Genomic DNA, 23,639 nt, shown 5'->3' on the forward strand with positions numbered 1-23,639 from the left:
AGAGACTAGTTGAACAAATACAGTGGCATGCTCTGCACCTGTAAACAAGAATGAGGAAGCTCTCTATACCTAATATGAGCTGACCTTTAGGACATATTTTCAAGTAGGAAAAAACAAGATACACAACACTATGGATTTTACCTTTCAAGTAGGAAAGAAAGAGAAATAAAAATATAGATATGTTCCTTTTTCATAAAGAGAAACACTACAGGGTAGGCCAGAAATAAATTAATAAAAATAATTACTTATGGGGTATGTGATGAAGAAGCTAGGGAAGGAAGCAAGATATCCCTGAGAATATATCTTTTAATATATCACTTTGACTTTTGGGCCAGGTACACGTTTTACATATTCAAAATATAAAATTATATTTAAAAATAATTTAAAATAAAATTAAAAGATTCATATTTAATTTTAATAGTTTTCTGCCTACGATTTACATTCTAAAACCTTCCCTAGACTTACTCCGCTGCTAATGGAATTCTATCCCAATGCAAAATAAATACTCTAATCGAGAAACTGTTTCCTGACACAACTGGCAAAATCACAGATTGCTGGTGGGTTAAGATTGACCATTTCTGCTGATTTTGCTGTTTGTTAAACCATATTCTGACATTACGGACCTAACTGACAGGCTATGGGACACACGGTACACCACTTGCAAAGCAAATAGAGAAAACCAATTTCATAGAGCTAGCAACGGCGCCATCTGGTGGCAAAACCTAAAGCTATAACTTAAAATTGAAGTGCAGATTCTTTTTGAAGTGGTATGCTCTTTTATACTGAAATTATACTATATGTGGGGAAAAAAAGCAACCAGAAATGGCTGGTAGTAAGACCTTATTAACTCCTGTGTGAAACTGAGGTGACTCTTAGTACACGATACTGATATATTACATTTAAAAATGCATTTAGCTTGCACAAAATCCTTATTGAAACTCAAGCAACAAGAAGCAATTTTGAAAAAAATTATTTTAGTGTCAATTATAGACATGCCAAATCTATTTTCATAGTTTTTAAGATCCATGTTATAAAAATGCAGCCAGTTTCAGTTTAAAAAACAAATAGCCAGGATGATTTACACAACGATTTCTGATTATCCAGGTTCCTAAAAGTGAGAGATAGAAACCAGTACCACATCCCAGAAGGGTCTAAAGTACTGAATAAAACACACCTCATTTGTTTTTCATTCTTCCTTTCCCAGTACTGGCCAATGAATAAAATTATTTCCATGTTCAATTCTTATCAAAAATAGGAGATTTTCTCTTTCTTTTAAGATGACTGTTTACATATAAAATTACACTATAGAAGTGAGGCAATTAAGCAATTTGGAGTAAACATAACTTTGCTTTAAAAATCTTAAAATAATTGTCATAAAAACACTATTTGGATAATTGCTTCAATCGCGCCAACAACCAAGTTGCTGTGAGACGAATCAATTCGATTCAAAAGAAATTTGTGGAGCACCTACTGTGTGCCCTGCCTGACCCTGATTCAGGTACTGGAAGGGCTAGCGGAGGTGCCTAAGAGCCAGGGAAGCTTCTGTAAAGTTCACTGGAGAGTTGGCAGTTAGTGGTGTGAAGGGCGGGGCTTGCGGCTGAAGAGGGCAGAAACAGACAGACGTGTAAGACTGCGAGAACACAGAAAGGATGCTAATAAAAAGGGAGGAAGAATCGTTGGGATTGGGATTGACATATATACACCAATATGTATAAAATAGATAACCAATAGGAACCTGCTGTATAAAAAAATAAAATTCAAAGATTCAAAATAAAAAAGAAAGAAAAGTTGTGGAAATTCATGGGCAACTTTCTGATAAGCAAAAGCAGGGGTTGGCGTTATTTTACCTTACTCTTCAGCTAACAGTACTAGTTGTAAGCGAGGCTACAGTTCGGGAATTACCATCCCTCCTGGCATCTGCTATCACCCTTGCTGCGGACTTGCTCATCACGTGCACGACGCACAGAGGGCAGTTCACGGCGCCAGCTATGGTGACGGCTCTCAGCGTGGCCTCTGCCTCCACCGCTTCTGGGCGGCTCAGCTCATGGCCCTCGGGACCCGTTAGCCCCAAAGCCAACATCTTCTTCGCTCCCTAAAAAAGGCAGCAGGAACATGCACACCGGTGAGAAAGGTTTACTAACGACAACTCCCATAATTTTGTTGTGAAACGAATGCACTGCCAGGCTTTTATTTTAGATCTAATAGGTATAGGTGTGTGTGACTGTGGCATAGACAGTGTGTGTTTTGGGTAAAAATAATCTACTACTCTCAAAGCATGTGTTAATTTTTCATATACATATTTCACAATCAAAATATTTTGATTGAAAAGGTGACAAAGATAATGAGGTCTGTTCTAATTACAGTCTTTGAAAAGTAGTGTCCATATTTAAGACTTTTTATTGGTTCAGAACAAAATATAATAAAACAAAGTATTCTAGTCCCCCATATTATATCCTTGATGAAGCGACTCATGCTATTATGTAATTAGTTCTACGTTTTACTGATTCATTCTCTTCACTGCCTCCTCCCCCAATCCACAGAGTGATATTAGACCAGTATTTCCTCTCTCCAAAAGTGTTATTCCTTCCTTACAAAAAAGGCAGGAAGTCAAGACTCAGAGTGTCAACATCACTCGCCTGGTGTCACACAGCTAGGACGCGGAGGAGTCCAGTTTAAACCTGGTGTGTTTGAGCTTACAGCTCATGCTTTCCTCTTATCAGCCCCCCTGCCCACCACACCCCCCCCATCCTGGCCATGGGGCCTCCATCTCACTGACTTTAATGGGAAGTGAGCCCAGGGAGAGAGAAAGATCAGCTAACATAAAGGGTAAGAGACAGCTCTTTAAATCTTGCAGATGGTGTACCCTTCGGGCATTAATAATGGAACTAACATGAGAAATATCATCTAGATTCCTCCACAGCACATTTTAATACCCAGTTTCTGAAAAGAATGGGGCTTTAAACAGCTACCTAATGCACTGCTTTAGTCATCAGATTTCACCGATGTCCACACTTTGGCATTCTGAACCAGCAGCTTGAGCTACCTAAAAAAAAAAAATGCTAGGGACTCAAAGAAAAATATTTGTGTTTTTAGAATAAACCTTGTCTGAGATCTAATAACTGATTTGAAAAAGGGAACTCCTCATTCCAATACATATACCACCTGCAAAAAACTCAGAGCCAGGCAGCAAGTAATTCAAGTCACGTGTTTCCAAGCCACATAAAATTAGTTTCTGAATTTCCTTTCTTCCAATCCATTAAAAGAATTTACCTACATGGGGCCAGTCATCCTCACCTTAAGTTATGGCCATTTTCATTTCTGTGGAAGTTCTGGAAGGCAGTTACTTACCTCTGCAATTAGGTCTCCATTTTCTGCATGAACTTGAGCAATTGCTCCAATTTCCTTGCACCGAGAGAAGACCTTGTACAGCTCCCCATCTCTCAGCATGTACAGATCTTTATAGGCCATGAACATCTTGAAGGAGTTCACACCTTTATCTTGGGTAAGGATTTTCATTTCTTCTTTAACCTAAAAGGGCACAAAAACCACAACAAAATGTCACTCTTTAATTTAAAGATAATATCAGCATTCTCCAAAATCTTGCATTCAGAAGAAAATGAAGTAAAATAAGGACATCAGTTGAACTCCAGAAAAATGTAATTAAGGTCTTGATCTTTCCCCTAGGTTAGACCTCATTTCATGTGATGAATTGCTGTTGCTACGATACTTTTATTTTTTTAAAATTATTTATTTATTTTGGCTGCGCTGGGTCTTAGTTGCAGCAGGCGGGATCTTTAGTTGCGGCATGTGGGATCTAGTTCCCTGACCAGGGATCGAACCCAGGCCCCCTGCATTGGGAGTGCAGAGTCTTAGCCACTGGACCACCAGGGAAGTCCCTACGATACTTTTAAATCATGAAAGAGTTAATAGTATTTCCCCCAAATACTTCATTGTTATACTTGATGAAATTCTCAGCATCTATCTCCTGATGAGAAGAAATTATTCTAGAACATGAAAACAAAGCCACTGGCAGCAACAGAAGCAATTGTGTCTCTAGAAGGAATCAGAGCTAATGCGAAGTAAGGGTTTGGGGTCAAATCTGAAACCTACAGGATGAGTTCAGAGATGAAGGTAGTGGAAGATGCAGACTGAGCCACTGGCAGCTCCTGGGAGTTGAGCGACTCTGGACCTGTCAGAAGCCTCAGGAGCCTTCTGGGTTGCCAACTAAAAGGTTCTGATCACCGATTCCAATGTGTGGAGGTGGGGAGGTTCCCCACCCTCACCAAGCAGCTCTCCAGACACCAGCAGGGGGGTATCCTACAATTAAACTCAATTTTCACACTATCTACCTGCACCAGGTAGACTGCACTGGATTCCACAAGTTAAGCGTTCAGTGCTATGGGGTGTCCAGGTTGTCACCTGCACTTCTGACCAACTGGCTATAAGTCAGAGCTTCCCACAACCCCCTCCATGGGTTCGATTAATTTGCTAAAGCGGTTCACAGAACTCAGAGAAACATTTTACTTACTGGATCACCAGTTTATGATACAAGGAAACGATAAAGGATATAGATGAACATCTGGATGGAAGAGGTACGTCACAGGGCAAGGAATGGCGAAAGGGCACGGGGCTTGAATGCCCTCTCTGAGAGCGCCACTCTCCCCAAATCTCCATTTGCTCACCATCCTGGAAGCTCTCCAAATCCTATCCTTTTAGGTTGTTGCGGAGGCTCAATTACACAGGCATGATTGATTAAAGCATTGGCCATTGGCAACTGATCCAGACTCCAGCCCCTCTGCCCTCCCCGGAGGTCAGCTGGCTGGGACTGACATTTTCAACCCTCTAATAATACAGTTGGCTCCTGGGTCAATCAGCCCCCATCTTTAGATGCGGTCTAAAAATCACCTCTTTAACATAATAAAAGACACTTTTGTTGTTCTCATCATTTAGGAAATTCCAGGGGTTTTAGGAGCTCTGTGCAGGAAATGGGAACGAAGACCAGACATGCATTTCTTATTATAAATCGTAACATCACACCAACGGTAAGGGACAAGTTCAGATCAAAACTAGCTTAGTAATTGCCCTTGCAGGTCCAATTCTAGTCTCATCAAAGACTAAAAACTTCAAAGGAAAAGTCAGAAGACTTGATCAAATAAAATTGCTTGAATTTCTACATGTTAAAACAAAAACCCACACACACATACAAATAAATATATATATATAACATAAAATATAAAACAAAAATATACAACAAAACATAAAAATGTATAACAGACATAGGATTATAGCTTTTAGTTAATAAAAAATTTAAAAAGAGTTATTGCTGTTTCTACTTGATAAGAAAAACCCTAACATTCTAGGTAAAAAATGTTACAGTTCAAACAGTATATACAAATGACTAATAAACATGGAAAAAATGTTAACCTTCCTACTGATTAAAAAGTACAAAATAGGGACTTCCCTGGTGGCACAGTGGTTAGGAATCCGCCTGCCAATGCAGGGGACATGGGTTCGATCCGGGAAGATCCCACGTGCCGCGGAGCAACTAAGCAGGTGCACCACAACTGCTGAGCCTGTGCTCTAGAGCTCGTGAGCCACAACTACTGAGCCTGCGTGCCACAACTACCGAAGCCCGCGTGCCTAGAGTCCGTGCTCCACAACAGGAGAAGCCACTGCAATGAGAAGCCCACAGACAGCAATGAAGAGTAGCCCCTGCTCGCCAGAAGTAGAGAAAGCCCGCGTGCAGCAACGAAGACCCGACGCAGCCATAAATAAATAAATTAATTAATTTATTTTTTAAAACAACGCAACTTTTCCCTACTGAATCAGTAAAGTTTTAAAAATGACAATATCACATATTAAGTTACTCACTTCCATCACTATTTATTCCTTTACTAATTTTCCTTACTTTCCTCCATGGCGCTTTATCACCTGGCATATAATATAGTTACTTGTTGATGGCCTGCCTCCTCCTCTACAATTTCCACCCCATAAGAGCAGGGCCTTTGTACAGTTTGTCCCTTGCTATATCCTAGAAGAGTGCCTGGTCCATAGTGGCCACTCAATAGCTTTTTGTTGGACGAATAAATGCATGAAAAGGAACGGCAAACATCAAAATGTTGAGAGTGGTCATCACTGAAATGATGGAATGGGTTCCAAGGTACATTAAGTGACAACAGCAAAGGTAGGACTTGGGATAGTGTGCCTCATTTTTTTAAGCTTCAAGTTCATATTTTCTACCATGAGTCTATTATTTTTTATAGTCAGAAAAAAAATGCTTTAAACATTGTTGGAATATTCACACGATGGGGTTCCCAAAGGGAATTATAATCTGCATTGCTCAGATGAAATACCTATTACTCCCTGAGTAGAAGAGCCTTTCTGAAGGTGACCTCGTTAAACGTCCCTGTCATCCACATCCATACCCATGGGTAAGTCTCACTATACTGTATTGCTCTCGCACCATCAGCACCACCTGGGAGCTTGTTAGAAATGCAGAATCTCAGGCCCTGCCCCAGACCTACTGCTATGGGTTGACTGTGTCCCCCCAGATTCATATGTTGAAGTCCTAACCCCCAGTACCAAATGTGACCTCACTTGTGTAAAAAATTAATAAATAGAAACCTCAATTAAGCGGATGTCGGGAGACCAGAAGGGGGAGCTCTCACACCTGCATATCAACACAGGGGGGGGAAAAAAAAAAAAAAGACTCCTTTCTTAGCAAGGGCTCAGCCAATGAAAAGTCACGGGCTCTTTGTTTACTACAGCCCTCCCAGCTTCCTTTCCCCCTCTATGAAAGCCTGCTCCTTCCCTTGCCCTGCGGGGACTTGCACGTGGCTGGCCAAGCTTGCAGACCCTGAACTGCAATTCTCTGCTGATCCCAAATAAACCCATCTTTGCTGGAGAAATACCCAGCAGTCTATTTGTTTCAGGTCAACATTTGGAAATAGGGGCATTGCAGATGTAATTAATTAAGATGAGGTCAGGGCTTCTCTGGTGGCACAGTGGTTGAGAATCTGCCTGCCAATGCAGGGGACACGGGTTCGTGCCCTGGTCTGGGAAGATCCCACATGCCACGGAGCAACTGGGCCCGTGAGCCACGATTACTGAGCCTGTGCGTCTGGAGCCTGTGCCCCGCAACAAGAGAGGCCGCGACAGTGAGAGGCCCGCGCACCGCGATGAAGAGTGGCCCCCACTCGCCGCAACTAGAGAAAGTCCTCGCACAGAAACGGAGACCCAACACACCCAAAAATAAATAAAAATAAATAAATTTTAAAAAAAAAAAACCTTTAAAAAAAAAAAAAGATGAGGTCAGCAGGGTGGACCACAATCCAATAGATTGGTGTCTTTAGTAAAAGGGGAAATTTAGACACACACACACACACACACACACACACACAACATCATGTAAAGATGATGGCAGAAATTCAGGTGATGCTCCTACAAATCAAACAATACCAGAGATTGTCAGGAAACCACCAGAAGCTGGTGAGAGGCATGAAAGAGATTCTTCCTCACAGCCCTCAGAAGGAACCAACACGGCCAACACCTTGATCTCAGACTTTTAGCCTCCGGAACTGTGAGACAGTACACTTCTGTTGTTTCAGCCACCCAATTTGTAGTTCTTTGTTACAGCGGCCCTAGCAAACTAATACACTTACTGAACATAATCTGTGCTTTAACAATATTCACCAGGTAATCATTTGCATATTAAAGTGTGAGAAACGCTGGTAAGGGCAAACATCTTCACCTTTGCTCTATCTTATAAAACAAGAGAGGGAGGAAAGGAGGAAGCGAGAAGGGAAAGAAGGAAGGGAGATAGAGAGGAAGGATGGGAGGGAGGGAGGGAAGAAGGAAGGTAGGAAGGTAGGAAGACCCTAAAAGCACGAAAGAGATAAGATGCCTCAGTTAGAATGGCGTTTCTGGGGAAAAATTAACTTTTTCTCTGGACTATAAACCTTGCTAGTATGTTTGCTGAACTATCTGTTAAAGACTGATTACTTGTTTTATATTAACTTGGTGTCTACAGTCCAAATTTGGGAAGGAAGGAGGGACATAAGTTACATGGTAACTTCAAATAAAGTCATCCCGTGAGCCCTTTCTGGCAAAACGAGTTCTGAATTAAGTTCAATGTGGAAAAACATGTTATTGATTTAAACCACAAGTAAAAGTTTCTTCCAAAGTACACATACATGTTTTCACGGGAAAAAAAATAAACATATTTTAACATCTCTCAAAACTGTCTTTTCTGTCTGAATCATGTTATCATTTCTGCCATGACCTAAATAATTAGCAGATACGGAAGGTTGTGTAAGCTCTGTTTTGAAATGCTTTGACCAGGTGTTGATGTTCGCAGAGCACCAGGTTAGTGCACAGCTGGGAGAAGGCCTTGAACACATTCCCAGTCTGTCGCTTCCTTGGTTTTTTCCCAGATATTAAAAACATTTCTAACTAAAGTTCTTATCTGTGGGAAAAGACTGCTTAAAAGCGTCCTGTATTGTTGAAGTTGAGAAGTCCAGTACTTTTAAAAATTACATTTAAAGTATTTACAATTCATGAATTAAATATTAGGAAAGTCTTTTGTGAATGAGTATAAGGGATTTATCCTACCACCTTCATATGCTTTAAAATTTTTTTTAGTTTTCTAAATTGATAATACCTCACATGATTCAAAATTCAAACAGTACAAAAGAGTATGCAATGAAAAGTCTTCCCTCCAATTCTGACCTCCAGGAAGCAACCAACATCACCAGCTTCTTATGTTTTGACATTGCCTGTTCCTTGATCTTTGCACAGAGCAAGGACTAAAGGGCTAAATGGAAGAAACTGGACCCCCCAGTGGTTCACCTGCTCACTCCACCATGTCACCGCCACATGAAGGCTGTAGTCACAGCAGACTTTGGGATCAGCCCAGCTTCGCCAGGTCTCGAAGGCCTCGATGAGGGAGTGAGTGGCCTTTGTGAGGAATGGCGAAATCAAGGATCATGGTGGTGCCTCCTGCCAGGGCAGCCTGGAATCACAAGAGAGTTTCAACAGGTTAGCCAACAGTTTTCTAGTTGAGTCATTTATCTCCTTGAACAACATGCATTTGCAAGCACTCGGGCAAACTTGATGGGTCCAGGAAATTGCACAAAGATGCTGCCTGTTTAAAAGATCTAGAGAGACATGAATAGATGTCCCATAAATTAAAGTTTGAAGTATTCAAAGAGCTGGAATTGCTTCTGCAAAAAGAATGACACGTCTGATGAAATGAAAATGGCTTTGACCAAAGAAAATAGTGAAGGCTGTAAAGAAAAACCAAAATGGAAAAACAGAGACGATTCAAACATTTTTCTTCTCAAGAAAACATCATTGTACAATCCATTTCATTAGAATCAATCTTGGTGAACTGTATCTCTAACTACACTGTGTTCCACACAGAATCCTGGGAGACTCACGTGATTCCCACCTCGCCTTCATTCCCCACAACCAACTGGTGACTCCTTAATTCTCAGCTGTCCCCTCTAATCCATCTCCAATGCTCTGGTCTTAGTGTCACCCCTCAGCTTGATCTTTATGTCCCCAATTTTGCTCTTACTTCCTCCAATGCAAACCCCTTTTTGCAATTAGGGGGAAATTCCAAAGCACAGATGGGGCCCCTTGACTCCAAGACTTAAAACTGAATGCTTCTCACTGCCTCTGGAATAGCGTTTAATCTTTTTAACATGATCTACAAGGCCCTGCGCGATCTGCCTCGAAGCTTCTATTTTCCCTGGCATGTTACACTATGTTACATTACAACTGGATTAAAAACTATTAAGTTATTAAATCACGTCTTTGACTAATTACTGGCTTTGATTTTATTTAAACTAAGATTAAAAGATGGTTAAATGTGGTTTTAACTGCTGTGTTCAGACAATGTAGGTGAAAAAAAAAAAACATAGGCAGGGATATACTAGTGCACTGGTTAAGGGCACCGACCAAAGAGGCTTATTGGTTCCAGGGCACAGCTCAGATTCAGCACTTATCAGCTATGGTACTCTGAGCAATTCCTTAACCACTTCCTTCCCTCCTTCCTTCCTTCCTTCCTTCCGTCCTTCCTCCTTCCCTTCCTTCCTTAATTCGTTCCTTCCTTCTTTCCTTGTACAGTATTGTTCTGTACATTCTGCACATTTGATCCCCAGAACTTATTCACCTTATAACTGGAAGTCTGTGTCCTTTGATCAACAGCTCCCCATTCCCCCCATGCGCCCCGTCCCCAGCCCCTGGCAACCACCATTCTACTCTTGGTTTCTCTGAGTTTGGTTTTTTTAGATTTCACATATAAGTGAGATCATGTAATATTTGGGTTTCTCTGTCTGCCTTATTTCACTTAGCACAATGTCCTCAAGGTCCATCCACTTTGTCACAAATGGCAGGATTTCCCTCTTTCTGGATAATATTCCATTGTACACATACACCATATTTCCTTTATCCACTCATTCACAGATGGACACGTTAATTTATTTATATCTTGACTATTGTGAATAATCCTGCAATGAACGTGGGAGTGTAGACAGCAATTTCTTAACCTCTGTGTGCCTTTGATTCCTAACCTGTAAAGTGAGGACAATAATTGTACCTGAACCATAGGGTTGTTGGGAGGATTAAACTGGGGTGACGTATATAAAGTGCTTAATACCGTGTTTGACTCACGGTAAGTGCTTCATAAGCTTCAGCCCACAATGAGTGATGAGCCTTTGCACCACTGCTTTAGAATCAGGCATTTCCCCACTTTTCATACATTGACTCATCTCACCACCAGAAACATGGTCATGTTACAACAAAGAAGGGAGTGCCACCAGCTTCCCTCCCAGGTCTGCACCCCTGTCACCTTCCCCCCCACTCACAGGCCCCCAGACATGCCGAGTGCTCCCAAGGTCCCAGCTGCTACATGAGCTCTATTCTAGCTCCTTGTTCTTGCTTACTTCAATGGATTTTTATTTGTCCTTAAGTCACTTGGTCCCACTCCAACTCTTTTTGCTCTCAGAAATCTCACTATTTATACAGGATCCTGTACTTTATCTTTCGATAACAATTGCCTTATGCATGGCAAAACAATGCATATTTGCATTTCTTAAGAAATCCCTATTGGTATAATGACAATACCAGAAAAAATCCCTTAGGCTCTATATTTTTATTCGAATGCAGATTAACCTTCTCACCTTCTTCCTTCTAAAATGTCTTCTGACAGATATCCCTTGAGGCTGAAGGGCATTTTTCTAATAGAAAGTGCTGTTAATTAAAGTGTTGGAAGAAAGTACTTTTTTAGTGTCTACTGAACTAGAAAATCAAGCTTAAAGAGCAATTCTTTCCATATTAAATGTCTATCACATGCAGGATGTGGGGAAACTAGATACAGTGCTGGTAGAAATATAAATAAAATGATGCAGCCACTTTGGAAAAGAGTTTGGCAGTTCCTCAGAGAGTTACCATATGACCCATCAATTCCACTCCTAAGTATATACCCAAAAGAAATGAAAACACGTCCACACAAAAACTTGTACACAAATATTCAGAGCAGCATTATCCATAATAATCAAAAAGTGGAAACAACCCAAATGCCCATCTACTGATGAATGGATAAACAAAATGTGGTATATTCATACAATGGAATATTATTTGGCCATAAAAAGGAATGAGGTTCTGATTCACTTGCTACAACTTGAATGAACCTTGAAAATATGATGCTAAGTGAAAGAATCCAGTCACAAAAGATCACATATCATATGATTCCATTTATATGAAATGTCCAGAAGAGATAAATCCATAGACAGTAAGTAGAATAGTGGTTGCCTGGAGCCAGGGGGGTTGGGGAAAGTTGGGGTGATAGCTAAAGGGTATGGGCTTCTTTCTGGGGAGATAAAAATGTTCTAAAATTGATTGTGGTGATGGTTGCACAGCTCTGTGAATATACTAAAGAACATTAAACTGTACACTCTAAATGGCTAACTGGTATTGTATATCAATTACATCTTCATAAAGTTATTACCAAAAAAATGTCTACCCAAGTAAGCCATTACAGGGAGTGAGTGGGCTGTTACACACAATGCAATGAAAAGTCTTCCCTCCAATTCTGACTTCCAGGAAGCAACCAACATCACCAGTTTCTTGTGTTTTGACACTGTCCATTTCTTGATCTGCCCATTTCTTGATCTTGTACAGAGCAAGGACTAAGGGACTAAATGGAAGAAACTGGACCCCCCAGTGGTTCACCTGGTCACTGCACCATGTGACACACTAATAATCAGACACACACAAATAATCAGACCGTCTAGAGGGGGAGACAGAAACATGCACAAACAATTATAATCAAATAATCAGATGGTAATAATAGGTAGCAAGTACACTTCCATAGTAAATGTGGTATAGGAATTGCTAAAGGGAAGTTAAAATTGCTAAGCTCCCTAGAAGAGGAAAAGACTCCTGGGAATTCAGAGGAAGGAAACAGATCAGAGGAAGCTGGGATTTGAATTAGCATTAGGACATAAATGTGCAGTTGACGATAAGGATAATAGTATCTAACTTGTAGTGAGTGCTTATTATGTGCCAGGAACTATTCTGATGTCCTAAGTGTTTTAACCATCTCATCAGCTCTGCAGCAGGTCGTATTGTTAACCCCTTTTCAGGGTTGAGGAAACTGAGAACAGCACCATGAAATAACTCCCCACATCTCACAGCTAGAGAGTAACAAAGGCAAGATTGGACGCAGGTCATTGGGCTCCAGAGCCAGTGCTTTCAGTAACAGTTGACAGCAGGGGAGAAACTCTGAGAAAAGGGTCCGTGAGGAAGCATCAGCAGAAAAGTAGTAAAGGGCAGAATGTACATGCAAAAGAGAAACAGACTCACAGATAGAGAACACAAACTTGTGGTTATCAAAGGAGAGAAGGAAGATGGGGAGGGACAAATAAGAAGTATGGGATTAAGAGATACAAACAACTATGTATAGAACAGATAAGCAACAAGGATATACTGTACAGGACAGGGAATTATACCCATTATCTTGTAATAGCCTATAATGGCGTATAATCTGCAAAAACACTGACTCACTATGCTGTACACCTGAAACCAACATACTACTCTAAACCAACTGTACTTTAAAAAAAGATGACTGGGATGTGTGACGCAATGGTTCCCAGAGGGCAAGGCAGTGGCTGGCTGGCTGCGGGGGTGACGGGAGTCCAGGAGCTGATTTTGGCTGGAGTGACTGAGAGGTGGCAGATGAGGGGACAGAGGAGGGCAGCCGATCTGGTCTTTGGAGGGAGCATGAATTCTGCGGAGAGCACCCTGAGCATGAGGTGCTCAGGCACATGTCCACTCTGTGTGTTTGCAGACAGAGAAACGCAGCCCCGAGCACAAGAGCACTCAAACGCAGGAGAAAGATGTGGCAGTCACCTTGCAGAGGAGGCCAGAGGGGTCCCAAGGTCAGGGGAAATAACCAGAGAGACAGAGACGCCATGGCAACATGCTCCAGAACATACCAACCCTTAGCAAGAAAACAAAACAGGTCTGAGCCAGTGGCTGTTTCTGGGTGGAGTGACTACAGATCCTTTTAATTTTCCTCTAGTTCAATTTTATTTTCAGTAGTTGCTACATTTTCTATAACAAAGCCTAACTTTCAAAAGAAAAAAATAAAGATTTTACATATATGTGATACAAATCCAGGTATGCATGCATATGCCATATAAATTAAGTAGTTCAACTTCGATGGGCCTCTTATGAGACTGAAGATGTGATGGTCAAATGGCCACTTTTTTTTTTTCTTTTTAAACTACAGCAAATTGAAATTCCTGGGGCTATCATTTAAAAGCCCATAAATAAGGATTTATCACAAATGCTCTATCTCCCTAATGAACAGTAAAGGAGCAACCACTTGTCTTCTTTGGTTTCTTCTTGTTCTGTTTCTCCTCCCTAATTTCCTCCTTCTCCTCACCCTCAAAATGGGAACAGATCTAGAAAAACTATAGTGCCTGGGACAGGACAGCCTGGGCCAATCCTAGGCAATGGATTGAAAACGGAACCTGTCTTTTTCCAAACCCCTGGGGCTTTATCCATCCACCTGCCGCAGGGATCCTGGCTGCTACCCTGGGACCTGGCAAACAGTGGCCGGACAGTCAGCGCCCCAGCCTCCTTGGAACCTCTTTCTTCCTCCTGCCTCTTCCGTTCTCTCTGGTTATCCAGGGTCCCTTGGCTGCCCAAAGTTATCTCAAATCCCTATTATTTCAAGATCTGAAACGTTGCCTTCTTTCCACTGGATCCAGGGAGCCACGTGCCAGAGCTGCAGTTCTATAATCCCAATTAGAGGGGACACCAGGAGCTGTGAAGGAGACCTGCCCCTCCCGGGAAGTATCTGCCTCTTGAAAGAAGAGCTTGTTCAAATGCCCAGTCCTGGGTTAAGCATCTTACACACGTTAGCTCATTGAACGAAGCCTTGCTACAGTCCTGAGAGGTAGAAATTGCTTTTCTTATTCTACAGTTGACGATAATGAGGCTCAGAGAGGTCAAATGACTCTCCAGGGTCTCACAGCTGGTAAATCCTCATTGGGAACATGGAGGAGGATACAGCTTTGAGCAGGAGGTCTTACATTCAGCCTACTCTGGGCCTCAACCCTATGCAGGCCATTCCCCCTTATCCCATCTTCCATTTAGTGTGATCTGACTTCCAGCCTGTTGCCCCAGGTCATCAGTGAATCATTACTTGGAGAAAGGCATAGGTTGGTAAAATGAATCAAGCATTTAGGAAACCCAAAGCCATACCAAAACAAAACAAGTCCCATCAAATTATAAATTGTAAATTCACAAATGAGACGCAACTTCATTAAGCTCATGTGATGTTCATCACTGCGACACCTGCCATTGAAATAATGCGCCCCTAGAAGAGTTACAAGGAAAGGCCCATATCAGTGCTTCTTGGCCTCCACACACTTGTTAGCCATGGGATAATTAACTTTATCCAGCAAACCAACTCAGCAGAACATCTCATTCCTAGCTCACCTTGGATATTTTCAGTATTCATTGAATTGCTTTTAACATCAGATGCTTCTAGATTCACTTCACAAAATGTTCACCAGGATCAACATTTGAAGAATGAAGAGAGTTTAGGGGAGGGAGAACCAGTAAAGGGTGAAAATTTCTTTCATATTTTTATATAAAACCTAATTGTTTCCTTTGTATTTATTGCTGATTGACTTCTCCTTTGTCACGTAGCCAAACAAAATGCCTTTGCCTTTTCTAATCTTGGCTCATAAATCAGTTCTTTCAGCTCCTAATTACTTTGGCTGTTCTCCCTTGAAAACCTTCCAATTTGTCTAAAACCTTGTCTTGAGGGGAAAAGAGCATGTGCTGTCTTACGTGAAAACGTGATAGAACATAAATTGGGATAAACTCTTAACCAACAGTGGGGTCATAATATGACAGAACACAAGACTTTATTTAAGACTGTATTAGGTTGTAAATCATTATTGAAAGCATCCCAAGGATTTTCTTTCCTTTTATGGGGTCACTGAATTTTCATTTCTAAGCTCATCCTAGAACAAGTGACTTTGTTTCCCTAAAATTTATCAGAGGACCTGCTCGACCCAAATAAAACAAAAAGAAATCCAACAGTACATTTGAGCCTTAGGGAGAAAAACATGTGGCTGAATTTTCAGACTTCTCATAGTCACTAAGACTTATGAGAACAAACTTCATGATCCCAGTTTACGTTCCAACTCTAGAAGCATATCCAGCTTTGTAAAGATGTCCTCCACAGTGCCTCTCCACACTCCTTGCCTCCCCAAATGTGAAATATTCATCACACCATCACCCATCCCACTGTGCAAACCACAGACTCAAGAGGCACCCTTGACGTCTACCTGTTCCCTTCCTTACATCCCCAAATCCAATCCATCAGCAACCTATCCCTTCCCCTACATACTCCATGAGTCTCCATACTTCCTGCGTCTGCACCTCCGTTGCCCTGTGCCACCCTCATCTTCTGACTAGACTAGACCAGTTAGTCTGGGCCACTTCCAATCTGTTATTGACTTCCCTCTGCTCTCACGATGAAGAAAACAATTATTACACAGCCCATAAAGCCCTGCATGATCTGAGTTCCTTTCCACCTCGGAGAGACAAGTCACCCATACTCTTCTCTCCCTGTCCCCTCTCTACCTAGTCCAGCGACTCTTAACCCTGGCTGCACACTGGCATGGTCTAGGGAACTTTTATCCTGCCCCCCAGAGATTCTGATTTAGCTGATGTAGTTTCATCTCCTTAGGCCCTGTGCCTGTTACAGTGCCTAGTACATAAATACTCTTTAAATGTTTAAGGAAGAAAGGAAGAGAGGCCAATGAATGTCTCCCAGAAATTATGAGATGGAAGAATTAAGATGGTTCACTTTTCCAACAGCAAAGTGGGAAAGCTGCGCAAGTTGCATATTCATGTGAGATTTTGTTTCTCAAAAATATTGCTAGCCCTGGCTGTGCGGTTTCTGAAATCCTTCTATGAAAATGTTATTGTAGAATGTAGACTCTGAGCACACTTGAAAGCTGAATGCTCAGTTTTGTCCCAAGCCCATTACCTCATCAGCGTTAACGAGGACTTTTAACAAAACAGAATTATAGCCTATTTCTATAACTATGCCTCCAATAATTTCCTGTTTTTAAAAAAAGATTATGGTTTGTTTTATTTTAAGCTTTTACGTGTGAACAGATCCTCAGGGCTCAGGAACGCATGACTCTCACTATAACATGAAATTCCTCTATTAGATGCAATGAAGCATAACAGAAAAATTGCAGTGTCCTCCCTCAACTGTCACTTGACATCTGAGAAAAAGCACAGAACGGTGTTGAGGAGAAGGCTCTGGGGAGTTGCTGAGGCTCACCTATTGGAAATGCAGCCCAGCGATGCCAGCAATTATAAATGGTTACTAAGCACAAGGGGAAATGCCAGATCAAAAATTGTTCACTCAAAAATAGTCACAAATTGTCCAAGTTAAGTCTACAAGTCCAAAAGTCCACTGTATATAATTTATTATTAAAGCCAAGATAAATTAGAACCCCATATACCTCCAGTCTGTCTGCCATTGCGAGCAAAGACCACAGTTTTCATCTCTATAACCCCAACCATAATGCCTGGCTCGTAGTGGGTTCCCAAGAACTATTTGTTGACTGAATTCACGGAACATAACTATCAACTTGAAAATTCCTTAGCTTAAGGTTATTCCATATTAGACGGCAGTGACAAGGTCCAGAATGTGCCACCGCGGCATAAAAATCATTTTGAGCTGAAGGCATTTGAGAATAGGCTTTTTTTCCTGAACTCCCTTAGCTGCCTAAAAGCAGAGCTTTTCAAAAGAACTGAATTGTCATAAATGCCTTTCCAGGAAGATGACTCTTACCACCTGAGACTAGAAGCCTGCACTGCACCTAAATAGACCTCGTCATGAACTATCGTATCTCCATCTATTCCCCTAAGAACCCACTGGTCTTTCCTAAAAGTCATTTGCTTTTCCGTAAGTGCCCTTCTTCCCCTCCCCTTCCCTTGTTAAGGTGATATAGAAGCCCCAAATTCTAACTGCCTCCTTGAAGCACATTTTTCTGTGAACTTGCACTGCATGTACATGAATTTTAAAAATCTGTCTTTTCTCTTGTGAATCTGTCTTTTGTCAGTTTAATTTGTGGGCCCCCAAAAACTAAACATAAGAGGTTAGAGGAAAAATGTTTCTTTCCCGACAGCAACGTCAAGGAAACCTTGAATCCTGACTACCCCTGTCAGACACTGAAGGCATGCAGTCCAGATAAATGAGGGAGAAAACAAGCAGTGGAAGTGAAAAGCCTGCAAAACTCAAGTATGAAAACTGAAAGAAGGCAAGTCCCAGATTCTGTAAAATTCAGTGAAAGGATTCCTAACACACAATACCTTCAATAGGCCCAAAGCCCTATTTAATGTCAAGTGGTTTCAAATTAATCTTTGAGGTGGTTTTATTTTCTTCCTCTGATTAGTGCAAAGATTAACTTTGTAATCAGTAAATAGCCACTGAAGGAAATGACAGAATTATACACTCTTACAGCTGGAACATGGAAGTTATTAACACAAGAATGTTCAAAGCTCAGCCTTACAAGCAATTAAAGAAATGCTTGTTTAAAAACATTACGAAATTCTATGTTTTTCCTATTAAATTAGCATAGATTTTTAAAAAGTCAATATCCACAATTAGCTAGGATGCAGTGAGATGGGAATTAGGATGTACTGCTGTGAGGAGGGCATAAATTGAAAGGCAATTTGGATGTATGTTAGACTCCTTTAGGATGGATCTAACACTCACTGGCCCAGGCATTTCACCCTGAGGGGTGATTTCTCCGTCAATCATCAGGAATCTGAGTGATGAATTACGTCACAACATTGTTATGCACAAGCCAAAAAAAGCTGGAAACCACCAAAATGTCCAACACGAACAAGATGAGAGTGGAGCTGTTAACAGTTGGGGAAACAGAGGATGAAAAATGGGTCGAGCACTTGAAGTTTGAGGCGCCTGTGGGACATTCATTGTCGATGGGCAGAAATGGAAGCCTGATGCGGAAGAGATACAAGACCAGAGAGAAAGATCTGGGACTTAGCCTCGGAGATGTCAACAGGCCACAGAAATCACGTTCTCTGACAACAGTGAAGGCCGTGGGGGAAAGGTTTAACGAACAAGGCTGATTCCAAAGTGTACGCACCATTTAGTAGAAGGAAAAATGTTTATATGTGCCCCCAAAAAGAAAAATCTGAAAGGAAAATGTTAAAAGCAAAATGCTGAAATTATAGATGATTTATATATTATTTTTCTTTATACTCTTCTGTATTTTCCTTTTTTAAAAAAAAAAAAAGCAGTGTCTTCATTCAACTATGTATGATCAGCGAATATAATGCTCCAGCATTTTCCTGAATGATAAATATATGTATTTTTCATTACTTAGAAAAAAAATTTAATCCGAGATGTTCTAACTATTGCCTTGTTTTACAGATACGGAAATGCTGACAACACCAGTAGAGGAAGTGACTTGCCCAAGGTCATGCAGTCAGCATGCACAGCTTCTGAAAACCATCCTGGAGCGCCAGCAAGAAACAAAATAAGGGATTTGGTTTGTAACCAAGCTCTCTGAATCACAGCTCTTCTACCAGGTGAGGAAGCTCTATAAATACAACCATAAATATGTGCTTAATCATGTACCTTCCACTGCCTTATGATAAGTAATCACCTCCATGGCATTTTACCAAAATGTTCCAGAGCAAAGTATAATTTTCTCTCTTGATAATTTTGAGGACTTTTTGTCCTTTACAAAAAAAAGTGTTCTGCATTTTCTCAATTAAAAAAAAAAAAAAAAAAAAAAAAGATCCTTTTGCCAGCTACTGATGCTGCCAGGTTTTCAATGTGAGTCCACCCACGCCAAGCTGTATCTATGTCTGAATACAAATACGTATATTTGAAGACTGGCCAAGTCCTTTTAATTCATTCTCTTATCACAGGATGTAGTAAAAGCAAAGTCGTATTTCCTTCAAGTTTATCTAATTTTCAATACCCATTTGAATAAAAAAGTCCCACTGTCTTTCACGATGGATACTGAATTACTGGAAGACCACTGTACAGCCAGTCTAGACCAACAAAATGAAATATGATTTCTTTAAAGCAGAACGCTATTTCCATTACTTACATCAGATGGAAAGCTTTTACCTGTAATTAACTAAATCAATTATAAGCTTTAAACCTACCTCTGACACGAATTAGATTTCCAAAATATGTAACCTTTGGTTGACCTATATTTCATTTTTAAAACTGGGGTCCATCACAATCTAGTGATCAATACATAGACCACCACAAATAGTATCCCTTCTGTTTGTCAGATATTATAAATGATTAGCATTATGCTTGCAGGAAGCACACAGCTATTGGTCTAACCTTTGGGGGCCCATCTCCTGAAAGCATGATATATCGTTCTTACTTTATGGCTTTCTGTACTTAAGGTACCCATTTCTGTAGCCTTAGGGATGATGTGGCTATAAATGCACGTATAAATGTCTCACAAACCCACACCATGACATGTGTATTTATTTTGACAACCTTAACTGCCTCCAGTGTCGGGAAGGTAAAGAAGGGCTAGTGTATTTCTGAAAGATGACTTTGCTCTGTCTTTGACAAAAGACTTCTCACAGTAACACACACCTTACATTTACAGCTTTTTCATCTACCTACTGCCATTCTGACGAATCTAAACATTAGACTTTTTTTCAATCATCATTTCAGAAAGGAAGAGAACCTAGTAGGTAAGAGCTCTAGGGATGGCAGGCAGTCCTGAATTTGAAGAGCCACTCTACCACTTACCAGGTGTGCGACCTTGGGCAAGTGACTTAAGTTTCAGTTTCTTCAATTGCGAAGAGTAGACAATGGCACCTGGGATTGTTGGAAGACAATGCACAGTTTAGCACAGTGTCTAGTACATAGCACGGACTTGATAAAGTAAATGTTACTTAACAGTATTCATAAGATGTTTTTCAAGTTTGGTATATAGTATGATGAGCATTTACAAAAGACTTCTTTGTCCCTGTTTCCCCAAACCAGAAACTCCATCAACATTGCCTTGGGAATTATCGTGAAGACTCTAGAAAAGAGGACAAAATAACTCCACAATGCCCTTCTTTCAGAACTCAGGCCAGTACTTTAATGCTCATGTTTATCTGTATTTACCTGGCTGGTTCCATTTTACGGAGCCTCATCTGTTTGGGGGATGGGGATGTCCTGGGATTCAACCAACCAATTTTGCAGTAGACTTTTGCAACTTGGCCCTTTTGTGAGTACTGTTTAATGTTCCACGTGAATTTAGTCTTTGCTAAATCTTTGACCTTATCTCGGACCATATCATTTTCCGCTTGTGATCCTAAGCTCATGAAAATCATGTTTTCCTTTAATGTTTTGACAACCTTTTAAGTACAGAAACGCCTACAGAATCAACTGGTGAGTAAGTTCTTTCAAATGGTGAGAACAGACTATATATATATATATATATGCTACAAAAACCTGCCTTCTAAGTATGGAACCGTAAATCTCTCCACACTGGAATCCCAGAATGGCCAAGAACAGATAGAAAACTAAGAACCACCTCCCAGGGTCTTGGGGCATGCACAGATAAACTTGAGAATGAGAAGGAATGTCCTGCCCTGGCAACATTCTAACCCCTCTTCCTGGCTGCTTCATCTGGAACCCTGATCAGAGAAAGGGAAATAATGAGGGGGAATAACGCTAGTGGGTCTGGTGACTGATGGTCAGCCATAGCAGCAGGTCCCCACTTGGCAAACGGGGGTGTCAATGGAATGCCCTGCCATCAGCAATGCACTTAGTGAATGACGAGTCTGTGATAACAGAAAGTGCCTGTACTATAATTGAATACAACAGGTTACAAAACTTTTGTAATACAAGTACACACATTCATACACACATGCACAATACAACCTCAATTATGTAAAATAAAGCATATGAAAACCATAAAGACAATACACCAAAACATGGGTTGTCACTGACTGGGAGATTATGGGTAATACTTTTCCTCTTTCTACTTTCCTATTATTTTTTTCCAATTGTCTATAATCGTGTATTGCTTGGATATCTAAAAAAACGTATTTTAAATGTCAACATAAATTCAATGAAATTTAGCAAATTTCACGTTTTAGCAAGAGAGAAAAATAAATACTCTTCAAAACAGATAACGATCCTTCCTACAAACGACTTTGACCATTGGCCTAATGATAAAGGTTGATAATTAGTAAATAGGAGGACGCTTTGCAAATGTTGGCGTCAGCAGCCTGCCCCAGACCCCTCTCTCTGGGTCAGAGGGTTCTTTTTTCTGTGAAACATTCTGGTCTATCCTAGAGGGCTGGGGAACGTGGAGGGAGAGAGGTGTAAGGAGAGTAAAACGGTTAGAAATCGGTTGGGTAACGGATATATCCTCAAAACTGCTCTGAAAGTGTTTGCAGCCTGTACCTGCACTAAACAGCCCGATCTGTTTCACACACACCAGGGCGTGGCCCACGAGGAAAAACCCGCGCATCCGTGAGTGACATTTTAGACCTTAAGGGTATCGATACTTCCACTTTGCAAGGAACCGTTGCTCCTTTGGCTTGGCCAAAGCCGGGCTGATGCCACCGAGGAGGGCCACCTAGAAGAAGGAAGCTCAGCGTGAGCGCCTTGACCCCGCTCGGGTCTCCGCGGCTCGCTCCCGCCCCCTCAGGCCCCCGCGGCTCGCTCCCGCCCCCTCAGGCCCCCGCGCCTCGCTCCCGCCCCCTCAGGCCGCCGCGCCTCGCTCCCGCCGCCTCAGGCCGCCGCGGCTCGCTCCCGCCCCCTCAGGCCCCCGCGCCTCGCTCCCGCCCCCTCAGGCCGCCGCGCCTCGCTCCCGCCCCCTCAGGCCCCCGCGCCTCGCTCCCGCCCCCTCAGGCCGCCGCGGCTCGCTCCCGCCGCCTCAGGCCCCCGCGCCTCGCTCCCGCCGCCTCAGGCCGCCGCGCCTCGCTCCCGCCGCCTCAGGCCGCCGCGGCTCGCTCCCGCCTTCTCAGGCCCCCGCGCCTCGCTCCCGCCCCCTCAGGCGGCCGCGCCTCGCTCCCGCCCCCTCAGGCCGCCGCGGCTCGCTCCCGCCCCCTCAGGCCCCGGCGCCTCGCTCCCGCCCCCTCAGGCCGCCGCGCCCCGCTCCCGCCCCCTCAGGCCGCCGCGCCCCGCTCCCGCCCCCTCAGGCCCCCGCGCCCCGCTCCCGCCCCCTCAGGCCCCCGCGCCCCGCTCCCGCCCCCTCAGGCCGCCGCGCCCCGCTCCCGCCCCCTCAGGCCCCCGCGCCCCGCTCCCGCCCCCTCAGGCCGCCGCGGCCCGCTCCCGCCGCCTCAGGCCGCCGCGCCTCGCTCCCGCCGCCTCAGGCCGCCGCGCCTCGCTCCCGCCCCCTCAGGCCGCCGCGCCTCGCTCCCGCCGCCTCAGGCCGCCGCGCCTCGCTCCCGCCGCCTCAGGCCGCCGCGGCTCGCTCCCGCCCCCTCAGGCCCCCGCGCCTCGCTCCCGCCCCCTCAGGCCGCCGCGCCTCGCTCCCGCCCCCTCAGGCCCCCGCGCCTCGCTCCCGCCGCCTCAGGCCGCCGCGCCTCGCTCCCGCCGCCTCAGGCCGCCGCGGCTCGCTCCCGCCCCCTCAGGCCCCCGCGCCTCGCTCCCGCCCCCTCAGGCCGCCGCGCCTCGCTCCCGCCCCCTCAGGCCCCCGCGCGACGCCGTCGCGAGCCGGCCCGGCCTGACCCCGGGGGGCAGCCCCAGAGGCGGCTGAGGACTCGGCGGGCATCCCGGGGTGCAGGGCGCGGCGAGGCGGGTACCTTGGTGCCCTGGTAGAAGTCGTCCACGGACCGCGAGCCCATGAAGGGGAACTCCATGTGCGTGTCGATGCCGCCGGGCAAGACCAGCTTTCCGGCGGCGTCTAGGACCCGCAGCCCGGCCGGCGTGTCCCCGGGCGGCAGCAGGTCGCGCCCCAGCGCCCGCACCACACCGTCCTCCACCAGCACGTCGGCCACCTGCGAGGAGTCGTCGTTGACCACGCGCCTACCGCGTATCAGGAGCCGCGACGGCGCCGCCATGGCGAGGGGCGCACACGCTG

General features: G+C 43.5%; 1 protein-coding gene across 1 annotated transcript in view; it reads right to left on the minus strand.

Moving 5' to 3' along the window:
• The window catches only part of LOC309653887 (dihydropyrimidinase-like), a 78,277-nt gene extending 54,638 nt beyond the window's left edge, over positions 1–23,639 (minus strand). The window contains 5 exon segments of the mRNA XM_082478650.1: positions 1,870–2,092; positions 3,349–3,528; positions 8,848–8,946; positions 8,948–9,010; positions 23,362–23,639. Coding sequence (XP_082334776.1) covers positions 1,870–2,092; positions 3,349–3,528; positions 8,848–8,946; positions 8,948–9,010; positions 23,362–23,619 — 823 coding nt within the window. The 5' untranslated portion in view covers positions 23,620–23,639.

The sequence above is a fragment of the Balaenoptera physalus genome, assembly GCF_965194825.1.
Source record: "Balaenoptera physalus genome assembly, contig: HAP1_SCAFFOLD_1385, whole genome shotgun sequence".
Taxonomy (NCBI): domain Eukaryota; kingdom Metazoa; phylum Chordata; class Mammalia; order Artiodactyla; family Balaenopteridae; genus Balaenoptera; species Balaenoptera physalus.